This window comes from Morus notabilis, unplaced genomic scaffold (assembly GCF_000414095.1).
Source record: "Morus notabilis unplaced genomic scaffold, ASM41409v2 Scaffold813, whole genome shotgun sequence".
Lineage (NCBI taxonomy): Eukaryota > Viridiplantae > Streptophyta > Magnoliopsida > Rosales > Moraceae > Morus > Morus notabilis.
This window is the reverse complement of record NW_010363924.1, coordinates 162749-190294: the sequence shown is the minus strand read 5'-3', so window position 1 is coordinate 190294 and position 27546 is coordinate 162749. Positions and strand designations below refer to the sequence as shown.

The window sequence follows — 27546 nt, the reverse complement described above, 5'->3', positions numbered from 1 at the left end:
CTAACTTGTCTTACTTTGGGACTTGGGGTTGTTTGGCTTATCTTCGGATTCCTGATCCAAAAAGAAAAAAAACTTGCTAGTAGAGCATATCAATGTGTGTTTGTTGGCTATGTCGTGAATAGTAAAGCCTACAGATTCTTTGACTTGAATGCTCATGTTATTATTGAATCAAATGATGCTGACTTTTATGAAGATAGATTTCCTTTTATATTGAAGAATAGTGGGGGCTCCACATCGAGTAATATGCCTATAACTAGAATTAATGAGTCTAATAAGGAATTATAGTTTGAATCTAGGAAAAGTAAATGAGCTCGCACCATTAAGGATTATGGTCCTGACTTCCATGTGTTTACTTTGGAGGAGGATCCTTACACCCTCCAAGAGGCCTTATCTTCTATAGATGCCAATTTGTGGCAAGAGGCAGTTGATGATGAGATGGACTCTCTTGAGTCTAATAAAACATGGCACCTAATAGATTTACCTGCAGCCTGCAAAATAATAGGATGTAAATGGATACTTAAAAAGAAATTGAAACCCGATGGTACTATCGATAAATATAAAGTTCGTCTTGTAGCCAAGGGGTTTAGAATAAAGAGAAAATGTAGATTTCTTTGACACTTTTTCACCTGTTTCTAGAATTACATCTATTCGAGTGTTATTTTCTCTTACTACTATTCATGATCTTGTTGTACACCAAATGGATGTTAAAACTACTTTTTTTTTAATGGTGAATTAGAAGAAGAGATTTATATGGACCAACCTGAAGGTTTTGTTATTCTTGGTCAAGAAAAAAAAGTGTGTAAATTAGATAAATCCCTTTATGGTTTGAAACAGGCACCTAAGCAATGTCATGAAAAGTTTGATAATCTTATTATCTCACATGGTTTCAAAGTGAATGAAAGTGACAAGTGCATTTATTATAAATCTGAAAATGATGTTTGCACTATTATATGTCTTTATGTGGATGACTTCTTGATTTTTGGTTCTAATATTCATGTTGTGAATAATGTGAAATCTATGCTATGTGCTAACTTTGATATGAAAGATCTCGGCAAAGCAAATGTAATCCTTGGAATTAAGATAACTAGGTCTAAAAATGGAATTTCTTTGGATCAATCTCATTACATTGAGAAGATCTTAAAGAAATACAATTACTTTAACTGTAAACCAACATGTACTCCTTATGATCCTAGTGTAAAGTTGTTCAAGAACACCAGTGATGGTGTTAGACAATTTGAGTATGCGAGCATCATTGATAGTCTTCGATATGCTGCTGATTGCACTAGGCCCGGCATAGCTTATGCTGTGGGACTACTATGCAGGTTTACTAGTAGACCTAGTATTGAACATTGGCATGCTATAGAAAGGGTCATGAGGTACCTAAAGAGAACTATGAACCTTGGATTACATTATCAGAAGTTTCCCGTTGTCCTAGAAGGATATCGCGATGCTGATTGGAACACCCTTTCAGATGACTCCAAGGCAACTAGCAGCTACATATTTAGCATAGCTGGTGGAGCTGTTTCTTGGAAGTCTAAGAAACAAACTATCTTGGCTCAATCTACCATGGAGTCTGAGATGATAGCACTAGCATCAGCTAGTGAGGAAGCAGGATGGTTAAGAAGTCTGCTATCTGATATTCCTTTATAGGAGAGACCGATCCCAGCTGTCTTAATCCATTCCGATAGTACTGCAGCTATTGCGAAAATTCAGAACCGTTATTATAACGGAAAAGGCGACAAATACGTCGTAAACACAATACTATTAGAGAATATCTCTCTACTGGAGCTGTGAAAGTGGATCATATACGTACTGATGATAACATGGCTGACCCTTTGACAAAAGGATTAGCTAGAGAAAAGGTTTTCAAAACCTTAAAAGGAATGGGACTTATGCCCTTAGATTGATGAGTCACCTGTGATGGAAACCTAACCTATGGACTGGAGATCCTAGGAAATAACAAGTCATGAAGTGATATGAATTGGATCATGCTAATATCATGATTTTTGTTCTATTCCGAATATCTTACTTTGAAGCATGAAATCCTGAAGCGATGGAAGGTTGAGTTATTTCTAAACTCTTAATGGGTTCTATATCTCTATGTGGAGTGGAGTATTTAGCTATAGGAATACTCTTGATAGACTTACCTAAGTGAATGTGGAAGTGTGGCCGCTGAATTTTGGGCAAATTCTCTAGAGCATTCACTAGACTGGGATACACGTGCATGGCCGTAAAGCACGGGCTTTTGGACTTCACCCTGATAGGGTTGCGTGTGTGATGTTGTTAGAGATAGAGTTCAAAACTACGAGTTACTCAAGTATAATCTAAATCATCTTCACTATGTAAGGGTTCAAGTCGATAGACACCTTTGCTTATGCATGATCTTATATTGTATTGCTCAATGGAAATGTTTTTTTAAAAATTCAAGTGGGGGATTGTTGGAGCAGTGTGAATTTTTTAATTAAAAATAAAAGTGGTTATCTCTAAAGAGATTATCTATTAACAAATAAAATCGTTATTATTGAACAAAAAAGGGGAAGACCTAGTCTCTGTTGATGAACAAAAATGACTTGGTCATATCATCTTTCTCCATGATTTCCTCCACTATCCTCTCCACTCTCTCACGGTTTGTTCCTAATTTTTCTCACTGTTATTGTACAAAATTTTCTTTAAATAGAGGCAAAGAGAATCATTGGGAAAATACAGTTTGTAAAAGCTCTCTCTGTTTATAAAAAAAAAAAAAAAAATCCTTTTTCATTCTTTGCTTTCTGTGTTCTGAGCAATATTTGGGTGTTTGTATTCCGGCTTTCTCCAGTGCAGAGGAGGTCCGAGACAGAGGTGATTCTGGGCTATTTTATCCTGGGGATGACGGGGATGGTATACTGATTGCACAATCTTGGGTAGAGCCGCGAAACGTTTTAAAGAAAGTGACTTAGCCTGCGACTCAACCCAAGATTTGTTTGGTAAATTCGTTCTTTTTATGTTCTGCTCCTACACAAATATTTTCAGGAAAATTCCGCATGAGCATACAACTCTGATTAGGTTTTCAATAAATTTTGTTAAATTATCATTCTATTTAATCTGATATGATTATGATTTTATAAGATGGTGTAGAACTGTGTTCAACCCATAAAAAATATAGACACGTGTTCTACTACAGACTTATCTATTTAAAACCAAAAAAAAAAAGAAAAAAAAATCATCTCAATGCTAAAAAAAATAGAGTTCTATTAGGCCTCGTTCATTTCGCTAATTCGAGTTTAGAATTCGAGTTTTGCTATAGTGAAAAGCTCTCACAAACAGTCACATCTAACTTTTTTGCTACAGTAAAAAACTCTCACATAAAATTACATCTCAACTCGAATTAAAAACTCGAATCAGAGAACTGAACAGACCTTAGTTTCTATACGTGGTTGGAGGGATAAAGTATGATAGGTAGGCCCTTGGCAGGGAATGGAACTGGCTGCCGAGTGATGGGCTCATCAGTAATCATTTGTTTCCATCTATACTTCGTGATCATGTGATGGATCACCAGAAGAATCTCGACCCGAGCAAACTCAGCACCGGGGCAGATTCTCGGGCCTGCTCCGAACGGAATGTAGGTGTACGGAGGGTATGAACTCGTCGGACTCTCGAACCGTGAAGGATCAAACTTGAATGCATCATCAAAAATGTTGTTGTCCATATGTGTCCCAGATGTAGCCCAAAAGACCTGTTGTGACCAACACCATTGGAAAGGTTTTAATCCCAAAACCATAATCAAGTCGTGAGATGCACTAAAATATTATATAGAAAAAAGATTAAAATAAGTTTGCACAAAAACATAAAATAACGTGACCAAAACTTTGAATGATATGTTGTGAAATGTGAGTAGCATTGTCTTTTATGTGTTGCAATTAAGCCAAAAAAGATGGGCTTTGTTGATTATAAATGATGCATAATATAATACAGTTAAAACAAGGAATGACAGTAAGGGGAAACAAAAATTGATTACCCTCAGAAAAAGTTAAGAGGTTTTCACCTAATTTATGTAGGTATATATTATAGGATAAGAAATTCTTTATTTTTGCAATCTAATTGCTCTTTTCATTATTTTTTTTAAGAATCCTTTATCTATATACCTCCATCACATACTGAAGATTAAAATAGCTATCATAGAACATTCATGGGATAGATCTACATTTATATATATATATATATATATGTGCATGTATATACTTTTGAGGAGGAAATTAGTGTTTGATATTTAATAAGAGAGGACTGTAAATGATATTCACCTGCCAGCCTTTGGGAATATCATAATCATCAAACTTAATGTCCCTAACAGCAAGTCTAAAGTTGCCAAAAACTGGTGGATCAAACCTCATGAGCTCTTGAGCCACTCTCCATGTATACTTCATCATTTGGATTTCATTCCAATTGAGCTTCTCCCCCCCTCTTCCCCTTTTGGCATTATCAACTTCCTTGTGCTCTGTGAGAACCATCACCACCACGCTTTTAATTTATGACAAACTTACATCATATATGTGTAATCTTGTTCATCAATCAATTCTAACTATCCAATTTTACTAGCAAGAAGTTACGATACATGCTCATATGTGTATATATTAATGACGTTGAAAAGGCGTAATATCAAGAAATCTAGCTATCACTGACCAGTGTAACATTTTTTCTACGTCAATGTTATATGCCAATTAAATGTTATGGGAAAATAGGGTCCCTCTGATGGAACCATCACAAACGCCTCTATCTATGTTCTTATTTTTAATTACCTTCAAGAACCTTTTCGAATATTTCGGCATCCTTAGCAAGCTGTCGTACGAAGAGGCCGAGGACAACAGCGACGGTGTCGTGGCTAGCAATGATCAAAGCCAGTGAAAGGTCAAGAATCTCAGCTTCAAACAAAGGCTCGCCATTTTCGTCTCTGAGAATCAGAAAGCTTGTGATGACATCGTCATGAGGTGTCCCTTCTTCAATTTGCCTCCTTCTAATCCCAATCAGATTCGACAGTTTCTTACACAATCTTTCTCGTGCTGTTAATGCTCTGTGGAACACTGTTCCTGGAAAATCCACTGGAACAGTCCACATCCCTTTTACAGTCGTTGAAAAATCTTTCAAGAGTTCATCTCTTTCGTCGTCGTCTGGTAATCCAAAAAATACTCCGCAAATGACATTAAACGCGATCTTCTTCATCAATGGCACGGCATATACCACGTCCTTACCATCAAGTTCCTGGAAGATACGCATACAAGTACTAAAAATTGTAATAATATTAAATAAACAAGAATACATTATACATCAATCATAAGATAAGATCAAGATATTAATTGTGAATTCGAATCCAACACAATAATAGAAAGTTCTAAGTTGTTCCGTCTTACTTTGTATTCAAGTTTTATTAGACAAAAAGTCCGAGAGTCCTAAAGTATGTTTGGGTTTACTACTCAATTGAAAATGATATCTTATCACTTAGAATAAACCCAATGTAAAAGATTAGTTTTAACCGCGTTTTAAATCACAAATACCAATGAGACAGGATATAGACATAGAACTAATTTTGAAAAATAAAAATAATCAAATAAATAAAAAATAATACACCAATACGAAATACAACAACATTCCTAAGGATTCATAGAATTAATTGTGAATCCAGTAAAGCAATAGAAAGACATGAGTTGCTTCGTCGTATATTTGTAGTTTTAAGTCTTATTACTCGAAAAGTTTGAGTGTCCTTCTACTCGCGTCAGAATAATACCTTATGATCACTAGGCCATAGCCAATTAAAAAAAAAAAAACAGAGAGAAAAATTTAACCACGTTTTAACATGCTTTTGGGATAAACAATCTTGTCCCTAGACGTCAAATACAGGAACAATCAAGTACCTTGAAGAGTTTTTGCTGGATTACAGATTCCATATCTCCCAAGTATCTTTGAATACTTTCGGGTTTTACAAACGCAGCTACGGCACCCCTAATGATCTTATGCCTAGACCCTGTGATCTCAAAGAGGCTGTACTTTCCAAGTATTTTGGTCACAGATTTCGGTTGGTTTAGCGAAAGAGCGCCATCGCCGCCATTGAACACAAACCGGTTACCAGCTTGTCCGGTCAGGATCACCACTTTTGAACCCAAAATTGAGGTTTTGAACACCGGTCCATGCTTGTTGACACGGTCGTGAATCCATTGAGCAGTCTTGTTCAGCTTCTGTGCCCTCACAAAGCTTATGGACTCTCCTATCAGTGGAAGGCCGTAGGACCCCGGCGGGAGTTTCTTGCCTCGAGAAGGTGATGACCCTTTGAATTTGAAGTTCAAGTATGCAACGACAAGGGCTAGTAGTGTTACAAGAAGAACAGTAGTTTCAGATAAGATCTCCATTATCAGATTACAATCGGAAGAAAGAGGATGCTTGACAAATATGTAGGGGAAATTAAAAGGAATAAGGGTGTGTTTGGTTGGGAGGAATGGAAAATAATAGAAAGGAATTTATGTTCATTCTCATGTTCGGTTGATTTTAGGAAAATGAATGGCCATTCAAAATGGAATGATTTTTCTATCAAATGGGTGAATCATCATTCATTTCTCATATGAGAAGAATGCCCATTCCAAGCTCTTTTAATTTTCTTTTCCATCATTACCCTTGAATATTATAATTATTATATTAATATTTATAATATAATTAATATTATATTATAATAATTTATATAATATAATTATATCTTATAACATATAATATAATATATTATAATTATATACATACATTATAATATATCATATTTAATATTATAATAATATCTTATATTACGTATTATACATTGTAATTATATTTATTAATATAATATACAATATAATTGTGATATTGTAATTAATAATAATTATATTTATCATTATAAATTTTATTATTTTAAATATATAATATTATAATTATAATAAGATAAATTAAGTATTTATATAATTACAATATAAATTTATATTATAATAGATAATAGATAATATACTATAATTATAAATGATAATATACTATATTATATATTATAAGTATAATATGTTATATTATATTATATTATTATATTTAACAATTATACTATATTTTTAATAATATAATATAGTTGTAACATTATAATATAAAATAATCACAATATTATTATTTTATTATATTATATATTATGATTGTATTATAATAAATAATTATATAACGATAATTATAATTATCTATATTATATCCTTATAATTTTTTATATATAATATTAGTTATTAAATGATAATATTAATATATATGATATTAGTTATATTAACATGAGGGGTAATTTTGTCAAAATGAAAATATTTATATCTCATTCTATTGTATTTATAAAAGTAAAACCAAACAAATGAATCATTTTTCATTTCTATTCTATTACATTACTATTCTCATTACTATTCATATTACTATTCTCTCACTGCAACCAAACACACCCTAAGAGTTTCAATCTGTCAAAGTAAAGAATTATAAACTAATAAGGAAGGATAATCCAACAAATTTATCTATTTTTATATGTTCATTGACTAGGTGGCTGCGCTCAATTCTAGCCAGTAGAGACAAAAATCTTTGTCATGAAAATGACTTGTTCTTTATGTTCTATATTTGAGTAACCAAAACGACTAGACAACTGCTATAACACGGTGGGAATTAGTATAGTGCCTTTTGCCAAATTAAGGAGAGATGTCGGATGAACTTCACATAAGGAATTTCATTTTTGTCTCAAAGTGAGACTAGCTCTTAAGATCATCTCAAGCAATAAAAGTTAAAAAAATTGCCACTTTAGCATTCTGGTGAAGATATATAATAGTCCAAGTCGAGCTTATTCTGAAAAATTCTCAAAATTATTAAATGCTTGAAAGTTACTAGTATTGGTTGAGCTAGACAACAAGCTCTAAGCATAAACAACTTCATATCAGACGAGGCTCTCACAAGTTAGGTATGCCTAACCTTACCTTGAGAATGCTTTAGTTGGATTTGTGATAAGCTCCAATCCAAACAACCAATTAAAAATGACAAATCGGAAAGAAAAATACTAATAGGAAGCTTTGATTAATATTAATGACGGAAATTGGGTCACAGAAAGAGATATGGGGATATTTAAGAGATCACTTGTTCTCCGTAGACTATCTTCTCTCGAAAGTTTCACAAACTGAATAATAATCCCTTATTCTACCTCTATTCTATTTATACTCACTATCTCTTAATCCACTCACCAATCCCAAGGCCTAACTAACAACTAACTACTTAACAAACATAACAAACCAACCCTAATAACAAACCACCAACCACTTATTATATTGATTACTAATTACTAACATAATCCTATCATTACTCCCCTCCCCAAGACACCTTGTCCTCAAGGTGTTGATCAGGTAATTGTACTTGAATGATTCCATCTTCTTTCCATTTCAATGCACGTGAACCTTGGAACGTCAAAGGTAGCAGCAACTTTCAAAGAACCCAACTCAGTGCTAATTACCCAAAAATAGAGAGCCTTGGAAAGGTGAACCCATCACTTAGCTCACCTAAATATGCCCCAAATGCACCATAATCACGAAGCCCATCCCCAATTGTGCGAATATCAGCCTCAATCGCGCCAGAATCACGGCACCCAGTTAAAATCTTGCTGGAACTCACGCTGAATATCCATATTAAACCTATTACGCCTGAATTAGGCCCAACCAAGCCTAATGTGACTCTGGCCACACTAGAATCGCAAGACCCAGCCAAATCTGAGTCTAATTCTCTAACCCGACGAGCCCCAGATGGGCTCAAATTGGGGCTGGCTTCCCGCTCTGAATCACGTAGCCAGACAAGCCCCCCTCTCTGCCTTTCCCCGTCTGTCAGTGCCCCGTCCACCGGATCTCCTCCGCGCGGCCTTTGGTCGAAGTTCAGCTCCAGCCCATTGCCAATCAGCACTCCACGGCACCGTTCCCCGCCGATTTGACCTCCAGGTTGTGGATCCAAAAGATTATGGATGAATCGTAACTCTCGCCAACCCTGAGCACCGCCCAGGCCCAATCTGGCGTCGATCAGCCCTCCCCGTTGCAAATCGGGGCTTCCCAAGCAGCAACCGACGCCGTTCTGCTAGTCCCGTTGCAGATTGGGTCGAGATCGACCCCTCCACTGCGCGGGTTCTCCTAGCGTTCAGCCACTTTCCCCTTCGACAGTCTGATTTGCCTTTCCTTGTGCGGTTCCACACGATCCTGGCCAACATCTCTAAGTCTGAAAACCCTAGCCTCTTCTCTGGGAAGATCTGCCTCCTTCCCCGGCCTTCGATCATCATCTGCCCTCAGATTGGTGCCGATTGACTCAGATCTGAGCGATATCGCACCCGATCATGAAAAATTGATCGAATCGTTGTCATCCTCCCGCGATTCCAGAACTGGTTGCGTCGGCCCACTCAGATCTAATCACAAATCGTCACACAGACCAGTTCACAGCTCATATGGTGTTGATCGTTGGCAGTGTTCATCGGGTTCTGATCGCGTTTCCTCTAGCGTCGCTCGTCGGATTCGGGCTCCTAGATTTGGTCGCGAACCTCCAAAAACCCAAGATTGGAAACTCTAGGATCTGAAAACCTAGATTTCGACTCCAGATCGCCATTCACCTTGCAATTTGATAGCTCTTGACGTCGATCTGCTGCTATGGTCTATGCCCCCGCTGCTCCAAATCTCTCCTCCATCCTCTTTAGAAGTTGTTCCACATTTTGAACCATGGCTTCAACCTTCGCAATCGAACTATTTCCCTTTGCTGGTTGGAAACATTGAAACAAATGCGTCTTAAAAGCACTCCAACAAACGAATGGCCGCCTTCTATCCTCCCATTGAAACCACTGAAGAGCTTTACCTTCCATGAACTCCCCAATGAACATCACTTTTTCTTGCTCTTAAAATCGATTTTTCAAGAAATATTCTTCTACTCTTGCTATCCACACATCCGGATCTTCTCCAGAAAACATTGGCTTCTCTAATTGCTGCCAACGTCCATATGTTCCCTCCATCTTCTATGAATTTCGCCCAAGAAAGTGCTCTGATACCAATTTGATAAGCTCCAATCCAAACAACCAATTTAAAATGACAAATCAGAAAGAGAAATGCTAACATGAAGCTTTGATTAATATCAATGGCGAAAATTGGGTTACAGAAAGAGACATGGGGATATTTGAGAGATCTCTTGCTCTCCCTAAACTATTTTCTCTCGGAAGTTTCACAAATTGAATAATAATCCCTTATTCTATCTCTGTTATATTTATACTCACTATCTCTTAATCCACTCACCAATCCCAAGGCCTAACTGACTACTAACTACTTAACAAACATAACAAATCAACCATAATAACAAACCACTAACCACTTATTATATTAATTACTAATTACTAATATAATCCTATCAATTTGTTATCATCTTGTCAATGCATCATGTTGCCAAAATGTGATGGCAAATATCATCAATGGTGATCAATATTATTTAGCTCTCTTCACCCAATCATAAATTATCATGTAAAACTATGTTGGAGATGTCATGTGTACACACTAATATGCGAAACTTAAAGTTAAATTAAATTCTATTGTTAAAAATTAGTCGTGAATCGTGATATAAACAAATAGTTGTACATAAACAAGCATGTGTACCGTTGACTAGTGACTTAGCCATTTCTTGTAGCTCATGCGCCTTCCCTTTTCTTAAAAAAAGCACTGTTGGGCTTTTAAAAGACTCTTCCAAGAAAGTACCTAGAGCAAATTAGTGAATCTAAACTCTTTGACTATCCGCTTAGATTTAAATGTCTTTTTAACTTTTAATACTCTTTAGATTTTTGCCATTCCACTATGGAATTAAGTTTATTAGTGAAGTACCGCTAATTTTCAATGGCCGTATCGCACGGATTTCGTCATTCTTTTTCAACACCGAACTCTCACAAGATCAAAGAAGGTTTATGCATGTAAGCTTTATCGGCCTTGCCCATCGGGCGCGGCATGTGCTACTAGTGGTCTTCTCGTGGCGGCGAGATTTATTATTATTATTTTTTTTGGCCAACACGGTGGGTGGCACGTAGTGGCACACTGAGTGACTCCAATAACCAACACAAATCTTCAAAGGTTATCAATCACCAGGTGAATAGTCACACACTAGTGATCACTGAATTCTGGCGACAAGGATCGATGGATGACAAACAATCATCCATCAAGTAACTCAGTTGACCAGCATCAACGGATGACTAATGGTCACTCCTTGACTTCGGAGATGACTAATGGTCACTCACCAACTCTGATAACCGACAAGAGCAGATGACCAATGGTCACCTGCTGAGTGATTCCGGCCACCAACTGGTTCCAGTTACTAGTGACTGCGGTAAGCGTACTATAACTATCATAGAAAAGGCAACGTAATGAAATATAACAGTATCACAAATCTTTCATGGATGTCAGTAGCAGGGTACTACTGAACTAAGTAAGTTTTCCCTTTTGAGAAAGGAAAAAATTGAGACAAATACCTTTGAATTTTAAATTTTCACCTCTTATTATTAATTAATACACTTTAATTAAAGAATTATATTAATCGGAAGATCTTAATCAACAATAAAAATCTTATAACAGTGCTTGTGAACTCTGAAAAGGTTTTGACACACTTGCGCATTGAGGAGTGTCAGCCCACAACGAGCCCAAGATCTTGACCCACATTGAACCCTTAGTCCGTTTATTTTACTGATTCGAGTTTATAATTCGAGTTGAGATGTGATTTTATGTGAGAACTTTTTACTGTAGTAAAAAAGTTAGATGTAACTGTTTCTGATAATTTTTTACTGTAACAAAACTCAAATTCTAAACTCGAATCGATGAAGTGAACGTGACCAAAAAGATGAAAGCAGAATGACAAACTGACAAATTTGTCCTGTTTTGTTGACTTTAAATAAGAATGGGAATGTCTATTAAGTAGATATACCCCAAGCTTAACAACCAGGGTAGGTAGGTAAAACGAGCGGCTGCCACACAAACGGGAACGTGGGTGGATGAAGTCCTTTTAACAAGTTCAAACTTAAAATTCAACCTAATTTCGGCCAAAATCTTCACTTCTTTGTCATTAATGCCCTTGAAACTAATTTCCAAGCAGCTCAAAAGCCTCGATTTATTCTTTATTTTTTGTAATAGAAACACTAATATTAAGTCAGAATGTCAGATGACCTTAAAACTATAGAAAATCACAACCGTGATAGATAATTCGTTCTGTCTGTAAGTTTGAATGAAACACGTGAGGAGAGTTATACTATTGATTATTGAATCACGTTTCCTGTATGTTTTTCACCTAAGCATTTTATATTAAAAAAAAAAAAGAAATATACTCAAAATAAACTTATTGTAGGACACTTGAATTGACCAACACGTCATGATAAGCGGGTGAGGATAGCGGAGACCACTAGGAAGGACATTGTATCAAACTGAATGAGAAAAACGACAATCTTGGTGTGAATGTAACGCCAAAACTTAAAAAGAGCGTGAGCCGTTGATAGTTGAGAATTGTAAAAACCGAAACATGAGAGTTTGAAGGACAGTTGGGGGGCTATTTTTGGAATTTCAACGTTAGATACTAGTCAAAGAGGAAGAAAATGAGATGAACTCACAAATGATGAAAAATATTGTCAAATTTCACCAACCACGATGCCAACTGGAAGATAGATTTATTTTTATTTTTTTTTAAATTAGTAAACAACTGCGCTTAAAAGAGACACTTATTATTATTATTATTAAATATCAGCTAAATCCTTCATTTTCTATCAAAATCCTCCACATTTCTCTGCTCTATTCTTCTTCAATCTTCTCCTTTTGATCAAAAGATACAATCAACTCCTCACCGGCCACATAAACTAGAAGTACGGCCTTCATCTCTCTCTTGTTTTGTCTTAGCTACGGAACTTTTTTTATAGTATAACATGATTTATAAGTTTTTTTATGTCATCTTTCTTTTATCTTTTTCTGATTTTTCTTTATCCATCACAGTGGGTTCTGAAGTCGTGATCGTTGATGAAATCCCTTTTCCTAAAGAGATCACGATCACCAAGCCATTAGCTCTTCTGGGTCATGGTAATTCCACTTGTACTTTTCCTAGTTCATTACAAATACATACATATGTGTGTATATATATATATATATATATATATATATATATTTGCAAATAATAACTGGAGTGCAAAATTACATATGAAACAGGTATCACAGACATTGAGGTACACTTTCTTCAAATCAAATTCACGGCCATCGGAGTCTACTTGGACTCCGTGGTTGTGAATCATTTAGAGCAGTGGAAGGGCAAGACGGGAAATGAGCTCGCGAAAGACGATGACTTCTTTACAGCTCTCATTTCAGGTAATTAATACCGCGCGTTTGTTTCATAGGTTCAACCACAATTTAATTTTTTAATCGAACATATGAAGTAATATATATATATATATATATATATATATATAATTCTAAAATTTTAATGTATAAATTTTTGATGGAAAAGCTATCTTAACGGATTTACACTTGTAAACAAAAAAACAGCTCCTGTGGAGAAGTTGGTAAGAATTGTGGTGATCAAGGAGATCAAAGGCGCGCAATATGGAGTTCAGATCGAGAGCGCTTTGAGGGACCGATTGGCGGCAGATGACAAGTATGAGGAAGAGGAGGAAGAGGCTTTGGAGAAAATCGTTGACTTTTTCCAGTCCAAATATCTCAAGAAACAGTCTGTCATCACTTACCATTTCCCAGCAACTTCAACTACTGCTGAGGTAAATCACTAAGAACCCGTTTATCTGGTATACTTAAACTTATATTATTAATTTTGTTACTGCATTTAAAAAAAAAAATTTAAAATTTAAATGTCAAAATTAAAAATTATGATTTGAATGCCCTTTTTGTTTTTGTTTTTAGCCTCTATGTTCCCTCAATTTATCGTGCTTCCAGTTTCAACTTTTTTTTTTATTTCTTTAACAGTTTAGTCCTTAAATTTAGGAAATGGTGGCAATCAACTCCAATTGTTAACACAAGTTAAATTTTGAACAGAATCATATAGTAACTTTTTTAGGATTTTTGCTCCCTAAACGGGTTAAACTTCTCATACTTTGACATTTTAGACCCTTAAATAAGACAATATTTCACTAAATTTAACTCCAAATAGGAATTTGATTGCCACATTTTTAAAAGACGAAAGATACTAGATCACTAAAATATTAGGGGGCACAAGTACTAATCCCCTTTCTCCCTCTTAAAATGTCAAAACTAACACATTGTTTTGACTTCGTTTCCTCAGATTGTAGTCACAACGGAGGGGAAGGAAGAGTCGAAGTATATAGTGGAGAATGCAAATGTAGTGGAGACGATCAAGAAGTGGCTTCTTGGTGGGACTTCAGCATTGTCTGAGGCAACCATTTCAAACTTAGCTGATACCCTCTCTGCCAAGTTATCTTAATTAGCTTTTCTTTTCTATTGTTTAATGATTGTGGAATTTGTTGCTCGAGATCTGTTCTGTTCTGTATTGGTTATTTTCAAAGATTTGCCTATATAATAAACTGAATGAGAGTAATGAGGGCCAAATGGCGACTCTTGGAATCTTTATAGGTGATGATATCTCTCTTTCCTTGTTTCTTTTTTACTTGTCTCCCCTGTCTGGGGAACTATAACGACCTTGCGGAATGCGATATAAACTGTGTAGTTTTCATAACGACACGTAGTTCAGCTAAAGTAAAATGGAAATTATATGTATTTTTCTTCGCTCAAACCTCCGCAACCAAAGGCTGAAACCTTCAAGTTTGGTTTCTCATGGTACATAACTGGGTGCAATCTCTTGGAGGGGTCTCTAAGGATCATCGTCTTCCTTTAATGGCAAATGCTATGGCAACTTCTGCATGTGTATCAAAAGGGTGGCCAAACTAGCTAGTAAAAAGAAGCTAAAAATAATGCTGCAAAAGAAAATCACTTTCAATCTCTTAAGACATCAGTATCCAAATAGAGTTCACCCAAAAGAGTGTTTTAGAACTCATGAAATCCAATGTCTACAGATCCAGTTGAATGGACATCTCGATTTTTTCAAAAGAAAAAATAAGTTACAGATTTCCTCTGAGCAAAGTTTGATACTTCAGATAAAGAAGAACATTGTTGGAGATCTTTTAAGGAACTGATTTATGTTCTCAGCAAGGTAGCTTGGACGCGTAGATTCCCTGAGCTTGATCCTTCAAACTCACTTTTTTGTCAACAAAAACTCTTGGCAAAAGCCGAGACACATAATTAGTCCATATATTGCCCCTTGATAAAAAAAAACGCATCCACTCGGCCACAGCAACATGATACTCAAGGCAGCAACAAAGAGGGTGGGGCTGACTTTAGCTCATTATGGAGACACTTTATCTTGTGTAGCATCTCCTCGATGCCATGCCCATGCTCGAATATTGAACTGCGTTGTCCATCTACCAACAAAATGAAAATTAGCAGACATTGTAAGATAAATCAAAGAGAAATTATCATAAAGATCCTCAAAGGCCTTAAAACACGGCCACTTCTAGAAAATTCAAGAATAAACGATTCGAGATAGTACCACTTCAGATGCTTTAAATTACAAATATGCAGGTAAAATTTAGACACCTTCACCTCCTCCACAGAGTTTGGAGTAGGTGCCATTCAGGCATATTGGTTGATAGTACACGTAACACATTCATTAAATTCAAAAATAATCAAAGAGTTCAAATACTGTGCCAAAAGGTTTTCAAATTGATCATGTGCACTGTGCTATAAGAAAGCATGACAAGTTTGATGCACCCTTTGGCAAAATAAATAAGGTTCATATACAAGGAAAGTCTGAAACTAGGCAACAAAATACTAATATACCATTCTAAAAGCATTTTATAGAAACTTAAATTTCTTCATAAAAGTCTTTACTTATGACGCAACGATCATTTTTTAATTTTGTAGAGGTACTTCTTTCCAGGTGAAATATTCTTGCTAAAATTAACAAGCATAATTACTGACTCACCATGCCGATGATTCAGACTGATATAAACGATATCAGAATACCGTTGAAAACCTAAGAGTTTGCAAAAATTGTAGTCGAAGTCACGTAATTCATGGATTATTGAGAGCCGACGTAGTAGTGACCATTCATAAGTATCTGTAAGCACCCAGATACAGAGGCAGAATTCCTCGTTGAAAGCCATAAATTTAATCTGATATTTGCTCAGTCCAACACATCCTTTTGCGCATTTCTTAGCAACTTTAGGCAGATCAATAACCCACGCCTGATCCCTCAAACTCAATTATCTGTCAACCACAAACCTCAACAAATGTCCAGACATAGGTTGTCTATATATCGCCCCTAAAACAAATATTCATCAATCCACTCAGCCATAACAACATGATATTCGAGTCGGAATGTAAGTTTTTTCCAGCTCCTATTCTCCGAATTATAAACGTTTAAACATCTAAAACCTTGAAACTGAACAATTCTAAAGAAACAAGATTCAGAAGCGTCATAAGCAATCGCGGCATAGGTTTGATCAAGAGAGGTTACACAAGTTGAAGCAACAACCACATGTTGGTAGGTGACGAGGTTGAGAACATAATAGGAATCCGAGGTCTCCGATCGACTATTACCCTCTGCTGCCGCTGCCGCTGCCACCACATTGTAGCAGCAAAAGAGATGCAGCCCGTTGCAGGAACTCAGAGTGTACCGCACACGATATCCCGGACACTTGACGCCATCAGCGACTTTGCATAATGTGAATAGCATTTGGACGGGGCGGGGCGAGGGAGGTGCTTCCAGCTGGCGGAGCATGATTCCGCCATAGGGAAGCCCAGAGGTGATCATCTTGGGAAAGCAAAAAACTGTGATTAAGCGAAACCGTGATTTGGAAACATAAGCAAGATCTGCAACAATATTTGTTGGTATTCTGCGTAAAATTTCGATCTTTAGCTCGTCAGCCAATTCGTCAAACGGTTTTCGGACTGTATCAGTGCTGCCATTATTTTTCTTCTTCCTCCTCTCGTAAATCTTCTGATCATAACCCATGAATACGTGAAAACCCTAAAGAGTGGTTCCAATTCAAATAAAATTCAAATACGGATAAAAATAACATGCCTTTTGGGAGCCAGGTGAAAATATAGAAAATTCTAGGGTTTTCTTTTGTTGGGAAAATTAATACTAATAATTACGGAATAAAATTTTCTTTTTTTGTGTGTTAAAATAGGATCTCAAGTAAAATGTCAATAAAGCAAAACGACCAATGCAACAATTAATTAAAATAATCAACCACAAATGAAACACCAATTTTTAGTGTGAAAAACCTCTCATATCGAGAGTAAAAATCACGGGACCCTTAGGCCACTTAAATTTCTTCCACTATATTAACAATGAGATTACAAAGTTTCTCTCTAGAATCAAACAAGAGGCTCACAATAATAATATCATCAAGAAACACTATTCTTGGTTCACTAACAATATAGACATCATCATCAAAGATGGATGATAACAATAACACCAAAGAAAAGCTTAGGTCTCACCAAATTAAGAGTACTCAAGAGATTACTAAAGAGATGCTAAATGAGAAATCAAGTCTGGTAGATTGGAAGAGCTCGCCACAAGGATTCACCACATCAAATTTGAGCCGAAACCGACAACGTTTTGCCACCAAATCGTCTTGCACAAGCACCAAAACCCTACCCCTTTTCTCTTTCTCTCTCTCCTTTTCTCCCCTTCTCTTTCTCTGGTTTTCACGGCTGCAACTCACGGAAGCACTCAATTTCTTTTGCTAATGATGCACGTGAGTTAAGCTTGCCAGAGCAAGAAGTTGTAGTCCTTTCTCACTGACGTGGCCAAGCCTCTTGTGCCATAGATCAATGATTGCACCCTTCTGAACAACATTTATCTCTTCTTTGTGAAGCTTAGCTGCATGACATAGAGTGTATTCATTTCCTTTCCCAACCACTAGAGAACCTTTGGTGAGCTTCCACTTGCTTTCACCAAAATAACTAGTAAAACCCTCATCATCAAGTATGCCTGTGGAGATCAAGTTTAGGCGAATATCCGGAACATGCCTAACATCCTTGAGTACCAACTTGCTTCTAAGATTAGTTTCCAAGCAAATATCTCCAATGCCCACAATTTTAGAGGCACCACTATTTCCCATTTTGACATTGCCAAAATTACCGATAGAGTAAGAAGTGAAGAAATCACCATGAGGAGTAACATGAAACGAGGCGCCAGAATCAATCACCCAATCATTTTCCTGGCACACAAGATTAACACAACTGTCATTACAAATGATGATAACATCACCTTCGGCGGCTACTGTATTAGTCTCTTTCTCATCTTTATTTCCTTCACCCTGTTCTCTTTTCCAAATTTTGCATTCTTTCTTCATGTGGCCCATCTTGTTGCAGTGATAACACTTGACATTTTACTTGTATTTAGATTTTCCGCTGAATGTATCCTTTTTGCCATGACCCTGAGGATGCCTATTTTACTTCTTCCACGTGTTTCTTATTTTTCAGAAACAAGTACCTTAGAAAAAGATTCATCCTTTTACTTTCTTCTGGCTTCTTCACTCAACAAACTTTCTTTAACCATCTCCATGGTTAGCTTTCTTTTAGGCACTGAAGTGCTTAGTGATACCACTAACGTTTCCCAACTATCAGGCAATGAGCTAAGAAGTAACAATGTTTGCAACTCATCTTCAAGAGGCATTTTCATTGCGGCCAATTGGTTCACCAAGCCTTGAAAATCACTAGTATGCTCAGTCATACTTTTTCCATCTTTATACTTCAAATTCACAAGTCTTCTAATGATCGAGACTTTATTTCTGGAGGTATTTTTCTCATACATAGCCTCTAATTTCTTTCAAAATGCATCGGCTTCCATTTCTTCAGAAATGTGATTAAAAATATTAATATCAACCCATTGCCTAATCGTAGCAGCAGCTTTTATGTGTAATATTTCTCAATCATCATCACTTATTTTTTTTGGCTTTGACTTGCCCATAACATGCCTATACAAATCTTTAACAATAAGAAAATCTTTCATTTTGCGCTTCCAAATGGAATAATTCGATAAGGTTAATTTTATCATCCCATATGAATTTTGTTCTTCCATTTCAACATACAAGAATTAGCCTCTACCTATAAGCATATTATCACACCAAAACTATTTGTAAATTTAGAGTATATGCATTTATCCGCATTATTATGCTTAAAACCATGAGATAAAATGACATTATCAAATTTCTCATGCCATTGTTTTGGTGCTTGCTTTAAACCATAAAGTGACTTGACTAACTTGCATACTTTCTTTTCATTTCCAAGTAGTACAAACCCTTCGGGTTGTTTTATATAGATTTCCTCATCAAGATCACCATTTAGAAAAGCCGTCTTAACATCCATTTGATGCACATGCAAATTGCATATTGATGCAATTGCAAATAGCACTCTTATGGATGCCAATCTAGCTACCGGAGCATATGTATCGAAATCGTCTATACCATGCTTTTGTTTAAAGCCTTTAGCTACTAATCTAGCTTTGAATGTTAGTATAGACCCATCGGTATTGTACTTTCTTCTAAACACCCATTTGTTACTTATTGGTTTTGATCCCATAGGAAGATTGACCAAGATCCAAGTTTGATTCGAGATAATCGAATCCATTTCATCATTCATGGCCTCTCTCTAAAAGGAGGCATCCCTTGAAGTCATAGCTTCATTAAATATCTTTGGATCTTCCTCTATATTAAGCAACAATGGTATTTTATTAAGTACACCATTTCTATCTCCTTCAACCAAAAAGGTTAAAGCTTGAGATGGAATAAAATCCGGTGCTAGGTTCTTTTCTTTTCTTTCACGTTGACTTCTTCTCGGTTCGAAAGATGTCATAGAGTCTTTCCTTTTATTAATGGAGGTACCAGGAATGTCAACATATGGTCGATTAACATTAGATTCTAATTCAATGGAAGAATCAAGGCTAAACTTGTTCTCAACAAATTCAACATCTCTTGATTCCACAATAACATTAGAATCTAGATTCAATAATCTATAAGCCTTGGAATTTTCAGCATAACCTACGAAAACACTTCTAATACCTCTAGCTCCTAACTTAGATGATTTAGGGTCAATTATTCTATAAAAGGCTAGACAGCCCCACACCCTTAAATACATCAAGTTTGGTTTTCTTCCTTTCCATACTTCATATGGAGAGACATGTGTTTTCATAGATGTAATCCTATTGTGAACATGACATGCTGTAAGTAAAGCTTCCCCCCATAAATTATTAGGTAATTTAGCATTAAAAAGCATAGAGTTAATCATATCAGTAAAGATTATATTCTTTCTTTCAGCCAATCCATTTTGTTGAGGAGTAAAAGGGGCTGACTTTTGGTGAATAATTTCATGCTCTTCACAGAAAGCATCAAATTCATTTGAGAAATATTCACCACCTCTATCACTTCGAACCATTTTGATCTTCTTGTCTTTTTGGTTCTCAATTTCAGCCTTATGAATTTTAAATTTATCAAAGGCTTCATCTTTTGTTCTAAGTAAATACACATAAGTGTATCTAGAACAATCATCTATAAAAGTGATAAAGTATCTCTTTCCTCCTCTAGTCAAAATTCCATTATACTCACAAATATCGGTATGAATCATATCCAATATTTGAGTATTACGTTCGGCTCTAGGAAAAGGTTTCTTAGTCATCTTTGCTTGTATACAAATTTCACACTCATCATTTTTTAATATCTTTGCAATTAATCAAACCATGTTTAGACATATATTTCAAAGATCTAAAATTTAAATGTGCTAAACGTGCATGCCAAACATCAAAAGAATCAACAATATAAAGAGAATTCACATCATCTTTATTATTAACACTTAGTTTGTACATGTCATCACAAGAATACCCATTTCCCACAAAAATCTCATTCTTAGATACAATACAATTATTGCCCTCACGTACAATCTTAAGCTCATTCTTACACATAAGACTAGCGAATACAAGATTTTTCCTAATATCAGGAACATGAAGAACATTGTTCAATGTAAGCTTCTTTCTGGAAGTAAAGTTAATCTCCACCACTCCTCTCCCGGAAACCATCGCTGCATCATTATTCCCCATGAGAACCGTTTGTCCTTCCTTTTCCACTTTGTAAGATAAGAACATAGTCTTCTCATTACAAACGTGGATTGTGGCACCGGAATCAAGTCACCAATCGGAGGATCTAAATGCAGCCATGTCAGTTTTGGTAATCATGCCAATTTGCAATTCCGAGACCATAGCACATATGTCTTCGGATTTCTCTTCAACGACATTGGCATTGTTGGTGTTCACTTCTTCCTTTTTCTTCTTGTATCTGCAGTCATTTTGGCGATGGCCTTTCTTTCCACAAAAGAAACAATTTCCAGAAAATTTCTTTTGGCCATTACCGGGCTTTTTGAACTTCTTGTCATTATTGACTGAAATTCTTTGAAAACTTACTAGCTTCAGCAACATTAACTTTAGAGGAATCTATAATCTTGCTCTTGGAATCACGAGACTTAGTCTCTTCTTCGATTCTCAAGTGTTTTTGTAATTCCTCCAAAGTTATGTCATCTCTCCTATGAAGGATCCGTACCTTCCTTCTCAGTTTTGTATTTGTATTCGAGAGCGTTCCAAATCTTCACCGGAGACTCCATCGAATTGTAAAGATCGTAGAGCCTATCGGGGGAGAGTGTTGAGAATATGACCCCGGCACATGATTTCATCATCTCCACGCTTCTTCCTTGTGATCTTCCATTCTTCGGAATCGTCCTCCTTTGGTTCAGAAAGTGGCTCCAATTTTGGATCAAGCACATAGGCGATCTTAAGCACAGTGAGAAGGAAGAACAACTTTCCCTTCCAGCGGGTGAAGTTGGTACCATCAAAACGATCAAGTTGAACATTAGGATTAAGGAAAGACGTCGTGTTCTTTTCAACCTCCATTGCAGCAAGATTAAAACCTTAAAGATTGTTGAAAAAATCAGAATTGGGAGGATGAAAGGAATAGAGAAAGCAGAAAGAAGGTTTGAGGCGTATATGAATACTTTCCTTTAAGGTTTTATTTGCCCTCACTTCTCAAAGTTTGCTAATGAGTTTTAAATGGCAAATTACCCCCAAGTTACAACAAACCCTTGAACACAATATCCAGCAAAAAATATTGAGTTCCAGAACAATTAATAATCTGTATTTTCTGAAGTCCATCAAATAAAGACAGGGATGCATCCATCCTCTTTAAGTGTTACAACCTTTCACATAAAGATACCTTTTCAATTTGAAGGTTATCTTTTTTATGCTGATGCACTTATATCAATAGTTATTTCTATTGTTAATAAGTGCTCAGATATGTGAGAAAATATATCACAAATAGATGCAATGTTTCAAGACCTTTTCAGATCACTAAAACACACGAAAACACATTTTTCATTAACAATTTGCGCTGCAATGCCCAAGAGGCGCGCTGCAGCGCGTCTGTGCGCTGCAGCGCGCGGGCTTAGCAAAACAGACCCGAGAGGTTTGTTTTGTGCAGGCTGCAGCGCCCAAGCGCGCTGCAGCGCGCTTGTGTCCGCCTACTCTTCCCGAATGTGTTTTAAGCCAATTTTTTGTGATATCAAAATTAAGAGATATATTATAATCTCTCTATCATATATTACTCTATATGTGTAGAACAAAACTGAGCGAACTATTACTAACAAATCCAAGCCTGTCTAATATTACTTTTCTAAGTTAGCTTTTTTAGTTTCTTAGCGTGGAGGGACTCTCCATTGTATAACTTAGGTTGACTTTTTTTTTTTTTTCCTTAACTATAATTGTTTCTTTTTGTTTTTCTGTTTAGTTCAAGTATATCGTAATCTTTGGTTATATCTAACCTAATTAAAGCCGCTGCCGCTGTTGATAGTATAAAAAGTGGATTTGACGACGGTTTAAAAACAACCGTCACATTTGATATATGAGTCTTTTATTTTTACTATTGATCATCAAAAAGTTGGGATACCAACTCTCCGGTAAGAAATCTCTCCTAAATCACTATATCAAAATTCAATTGTTCAAAGAGTATCTAGACTCACATGGATAACACGAATATAAAAAAATACAGAGAATAAAACGTATCCGTAAATGAGTTACTTTATTTTATTTTCAACTATCATAAGTTTTCTAGTCCTATTAAACATGATATATCAATGTACACGGATATTATACGACAAAATTCCTTGCTACATAATAAAGGCATTAGAATTTTTATACAAAATTGATCTTCAAGGAGAGAGGGAGGGAGGGAGAGATTTATTGATATATAATTTATATGTAGAATTCCATTGTACAGCATTGTTTATTGTTATACCAAAAGGGTATTTGTTAAACAAGGTACTAAATTTCGCAATCTATGTTAATTATCCAGGAAATTTTGAAAATTGTCTTTCTAGCAAAAGAGAATAAGGATTATGTACTTTCTGAAGTACTACATGAGTTCATACTTCACTTTCTCCTTTTACATGCTAACTTAAGAAGAATAGGAAGGTCATTATAAGTAGACACGTTCTCTAATTTTCTTAATTATCGTTCATCAGTCATGGCTAGTGGTGGAACTTCTTTGCATTTAGATTTTACTAGACTTTATTTATAGCTCAAGCCCACGTGAGAACTTCATAACATATGTCCGAATAGATACGTTAAGGCTTCGTGCTAAATTCTATGGCCCAAAAGATTCGTCTATTTTACTTTCGTAGAAAAAAAGGGCAAAAGAAGCCCAGACAAATCTTACATTTTTAATACTAGGCTTTGCTCTCAATTAAACAGACCTTAGCTATATATATGGGGTTGCAGCCTAGAAATCAAATTGTGAGTAGTATAAATTATTTTGTACTAGAAATTGATAATGAAGTAACAAATTCTCTTCAAATAATGTAATAACCACATTATGAAAACGTCAAGGAATGGGAAAGAAAGGGCATCTTTTTATTTGACAATAGCAATCATCTTACTATTTTACTTCATTGAGATCCACAAGTTAATGCATAAAAATTATAGCCACATCTTGTAGACATAAATCTTGCTTAATGAATAAGAGAATCCAGTAAACGAAACTCGACTCGATTTTACTCTTGACTAAAAGTCTTTCCAAATCCTTGTCCGTATGGCACACTTCGTACCGCAACACGCAACATTCCATGTCCTTGTATAATGTAGATGTTGCTAACTATATACTATACTGTTAAGAACAATTGAAAAATGTCTTCATCTTCATCCTAGTTCACCTCCACAAGTAGCCACTAGCCACTTTTTTTTCCCCCCCACAACTAGAACGAAAAGAATTTCTTTGTCGCAATATTTGGAATCGAAGAAAAATATTTGCTAGGAGGATGATGATCAATCAGGTATGGCACAGAGGGGTTGTCTAAATAATAATAAAAGATGAATGCTTAAGAAACTGTTTTTTTTTTTTTTTTAGTTTTTTTTTTTATAATTAAGAAACTATCGTTGTCAATACCACAGGTATCCTCATTACAAAGACAACGTTCTGAGGTCGTGCATGAATGATTTTTTGTTGAGTGTGGGCCTGTGAGGCCCACAAAAGTGATAAGAGGAGAAGAAAAATGGGGGCAAAAGAGCTTTCAGATTCCATTCTGTGATCAACAACTTGATGATTCCTTGTGCTCCTTATGCTTCTTCTCCTAATAATGCCTATCAAATCAAACAGGGAAAAGAGAAAGCATAGCATAGATTTCGAATTTAATTGATCTTCGTCTTTTAATGAACCTCTTGTGGCACAAATGGGTTTCCTTAAGCTTTTCATTTTCTCTCCTCCAACTTTATTAATTTTCCATTACAATTTTCTTAAGAGACCAAAAGTGCCCATGTCAAATATATTTTGAGTGAACAAAGTTCCCATGTTATGAGGAAGCAAAAGACAGAAAAAGAACTTGGGACTTTTGTGAGTGGAAGGTAGAATAACTTTTCTCCAAGTGACCTGAAAACTCCTTCCTCTGACTTGGAAAATATGGCATGTCCCAAACGGAAAATTGATGCTTAAGGACCATAGTTGTCTCCTGTAACTTCATTACTCTAAATCTTACCATATTTCTTCCATTGGCAAGATTGGTGCTTAATATTAAAGACCAAAAAATTCTACAACCACATTTATCAACAAACTTAAAAAAATGAGTCAAAAGCAAATCACACTTCAACAGTTGGTCTTTTCCTTGGTCTTTCCTGGATGCCCATCTTTCTTCCCGGTTAATACAGCCCCATTGGATAAAATTACATTTTTGTTCACAATTTGACCGACAAACATCATTAAACTCAAGTTTTCTCCAACTGGCAATGTACATTACAGAATTGCCTCAAACTCCCCTCTCATAGATCTACACCATCTACCAAATAAACTAACTATAAGAAATTAAAAAAAAAAAAAAAGTTTAGAAAAACACAACAAGAAAGTAGTTCTGTTTTCCATCCATCATTATTTCCAAATTCCCCTATTAGCTAGCCTCATCCAAACTAATTACCACGTCACCATGTCCTCCTCCGGCCCCTGCAGCACTCCCGCCGCCGTGATGCCGAACCCCGACATCCACCTCCCCGGCCTCCACCGTATCTGAGCTGCCTTGCTGCTCAACCAACGACTGCCTGCAAGTGGGGCAGGACGAGTGCGACACGAGCCACGGATCAATGCACCTAACATGGAATCCATGGCTGCATTTCGGCAAAACCCTGACTTTGTCACCTTCTTCGAACTCTCCGAGACAAATAGTGCAATCCGTGTCGAGGGTCTTGATCCCGGAAGCCGAGCCGTACGCGGTGACGGGGATCTTCCGCAAAGCGCTCTTCTTCAGCCCCGTGGCCGCCAGCCTTGCCGCAGCCTCATCCGGCGTCTCAAACGCGAATCTCCTTGTGCACCGCAGCGCACACCGCACGATCGAGTTCAGCCCCAGCGCGCATATCAGCGCGCAAAGCAAGGCTGCAAGGATGATCACCATGTTGGTATCGAAGTTCGCCTCGCTCGCGAAAGTCCCGCGAGAATTGGTGCTATCACCAGTACTACTACTATTACTATTAGAACTTCCATTGCTGTGTTGCGGTGGACTGGATTCCGTGCCGTCGAGAAGTGTCAGACGGTGGTGAAGAGTTGTTGTTGTAACCATTGTTAAGATCACAAAGAGAGAGATATAGTACTGTGACGATGGTGATGGTGATGATGATGATGATGATGTTGTTGATGATGAAGAGTACTAGTACTACTTCAAGTTTATGAAAATTGGCCAGCGAGTTCGTTGTTCCAAGGCTTTTCAGCGCCAAATCGGACCACGAAGGAGATCGAGAGGAGGGGATTCATTCTCAGTGGTTGGTCTTTTGTGGCTTGATCCACTCTTGGTGACGTTTTGGATTTGCTTGTAACTTTGGGAAATAGAGAGATTTGTTGGGGTTGGTTTTAAAGGCTAGAGCTAGAAGAGTAGTAGAGTAGTTATTAGCTAGAAGTGAATAAAAAAAATGGAAAAAAAAAAAAAAAAAAAAAAAAAAAAAAAAAAAAAAAAGTTGTGGGTTTCTCACTTTAGGTTCCCCAAAGAAAGTGATATGGTTTTTTTTTTTTTTTTTTTTTTTTTGGTGTGGTTTATGTCTGTAGGGATTCCAACTAGATAAAGACTTTGAAAGAAAGATTGAAAAAAGGAAGCATCTTGATGGTCGCTTGGGATAAGGGAAGAGGTGATTAATAGTATATAATCTATATATATATATGTATATATGTTTGAGTTCTCGAGTTCACTTCTTCACACACATCAATGCCTTTATTAATCCAACCAAAAACCCCTTTTTATTTCCTCCTCAAAACAGAGCGAAAACATGAGCTGACAAGATTGGAAGATGAAAAAAGGCTTATGAAACCATATGTAACTGAAATTCATGCAGTTAAAATCTAGCTTCTGAAAAGTTTTTTCTTTCTTTCAGTCATGAAAGGAGAGAGAGAGAGAGAGAGAGAGAGGGAGAGGGAGAGGGGGATGGTTTTGTGTTCTTTGGGAGTCTCTGTTAAATGAGAGGCTTGATGTATTCAAGGGAAAGTGGGATATTAGATGGAAGGATAAAAACAAACGGGAGAATTTATTTTATTTTTATTTTTATTTTTTTTGCTGAATAAACGAGAGAAATTATTTGTTGGGGTGTCTTTTCGATTCATAAATCATGAATTTTTGACAGAAATGACAACTAGATAGGTGGCTTAAACTTAAGAATCAAGTATAGGAAAAATAGAGGAAAAAAAAAAGTTCCACTGATCATTTTGATTAAGGTACCTGATCCCACTAAATCGTAGTTAGATTTTTTTTTTTTTTTTTAAAAAGAAAAAGAAAAAAAATGCTTATTCTCGGCAAGCACCGAATCCTTTTCCCCACTAACTCAATCAAGTTACTATTTCTTGTACTAAAAGGTCAAGTAAACATTACTCAAATTCAGCCATTGCCTATCGTAGATTCAACTACTTTCACACTGTAGCTTTTTTTTTTTTTTTTTTTTTTT

The 27546-nt window shown here is 36.2% G+C and overlaps 3 protein-coding genes across 4 annotated transcripts; 1 reads left to right on the top strand and 2 right to left on the bottom strand.

Annotated features, from left to right (window-relative positions):
- Window positions 1-414: 414 nt before the first annotated feature.
- Window positions 415-6500, bottom strand: LOC21394509 (taxadiene 5-alpha hydroxylase). 2 transcript variants are annotated; one of them, XM_024170269.1, is made up of 5 exons: window positions 5883-6500; window positions 4773-5232; window positions 4278-4471; window positions 3396-3712; window positions 415-488 (listed from the first exon to the last, which is right to left on the bottom strand). In XM_024170269.1, the coding sequence occupies exons 1-4, from the start codon at window positions 6372-6374 to the stop codon at window positions 3404-3406; spliced, it is 1455 nt and encodes a 484-aa protein (XP_024026037.1). In that variant the 5' UTR covers window positions 6375-6500; the 3' UTR covers window positions 415-488; window positions 3396-3403. The 2 variants fall into 2 exon arrangements, with proteins under 2 accessions (XP_024026037.1, XP_010103649.1); XM_010105347.2 differs by lacking the exon at window positions 415-488 and having other exon boundaries at window positions 3328-3712.
- A 6254-nt stretch (window positions 6501-12754) lies between these two features.
- Window positions 12755-14639, top strand: LOC21394508 (probable chalcone--flavonone isomerase 3). Its single transcript, XM_024170264.1, has 5 exons — window positions 12755-12886; window positions 13014-13097; window positions 13224-13379; window positions 13557-13783; window positions 14305-14639. Coding segments are annotated over exons 1-5 (627 nt in total). The 5' UTR covers window positions 12755-12885; the 3' UTR covers window positions 14464-14639.
- Window positions 14640-25096: 10457 nt separating this feature from the next.
- LOC21394506 (RING-H2 finger protein ATL74) lies at window positions 25097-27215 on the bottom strand. The gene has a single exon (XM_024170255.1). The coding sequence runs from the start codon at window positions 26178-26180 to the stop codon at window positions 25518-25520; it is 663 nt and encodes a 220-aa protein (XP_024026023.1). The 5' UTR covers window positions 26181-27215; the 3' UTR covers window positions 25097-25517.
- Window positions 27216-27546: the final 331 nt, after the last annotated feature.

What these genes read in the sequence shown, in the direction of transcription:
- LOC21394509 (XM_024170269.1), bottom strand. Translation starts at nt 6,374, where the DNA reads ATGGAGATCTTATCTGAAACTACTGTTCTTCTTGTAACACTACTAGCC. An exon ending in ATTCGAAAAGGTTCTTGAAG is followed by an intron (nt 4,472 to 4,772) that starts GTAATTAAAAAT and finishes TGGTTCTCACAG; the next exon opens with AGCACAAGGAAGTTGATAAT. An exon ending in ATATTCCCAAAGGCTGGCAG is followed by an intron (nt 3,713 to 4,277) that starts GTGAATATCATT and finishes TGGTCACAACAG; the next exon opens with GTCTTTTGGGCTACATCTGG.
- LOC21394508 (XM_024170264.1), top strand. An exon ending in ATTAGCTCTTCTGGGTCATG is followed by an intron (nt 13,098 to 13,223) that starts GTAATTCCACTT and finishes CATATGAAACAG; the next exon opens with GTATCACAGACATTGAGGTA. An exon ending in CAACTTCAACTACTGCTGAG is followed by an intron (nt 13,784 to 14,304) that starts GTAAATCACTAA and finishes TCGTTTCCTCAG; the next exon opens with ATTGTAGTCACAACGGAGGG.
- LOC21394506 (XM_024170255.1), bottom strand. Translation starts at nt 26,180, where the DNA reads ATGGTTACAACAACAACTCTTCACCACCGTCTGACACTTCTCGACGGC.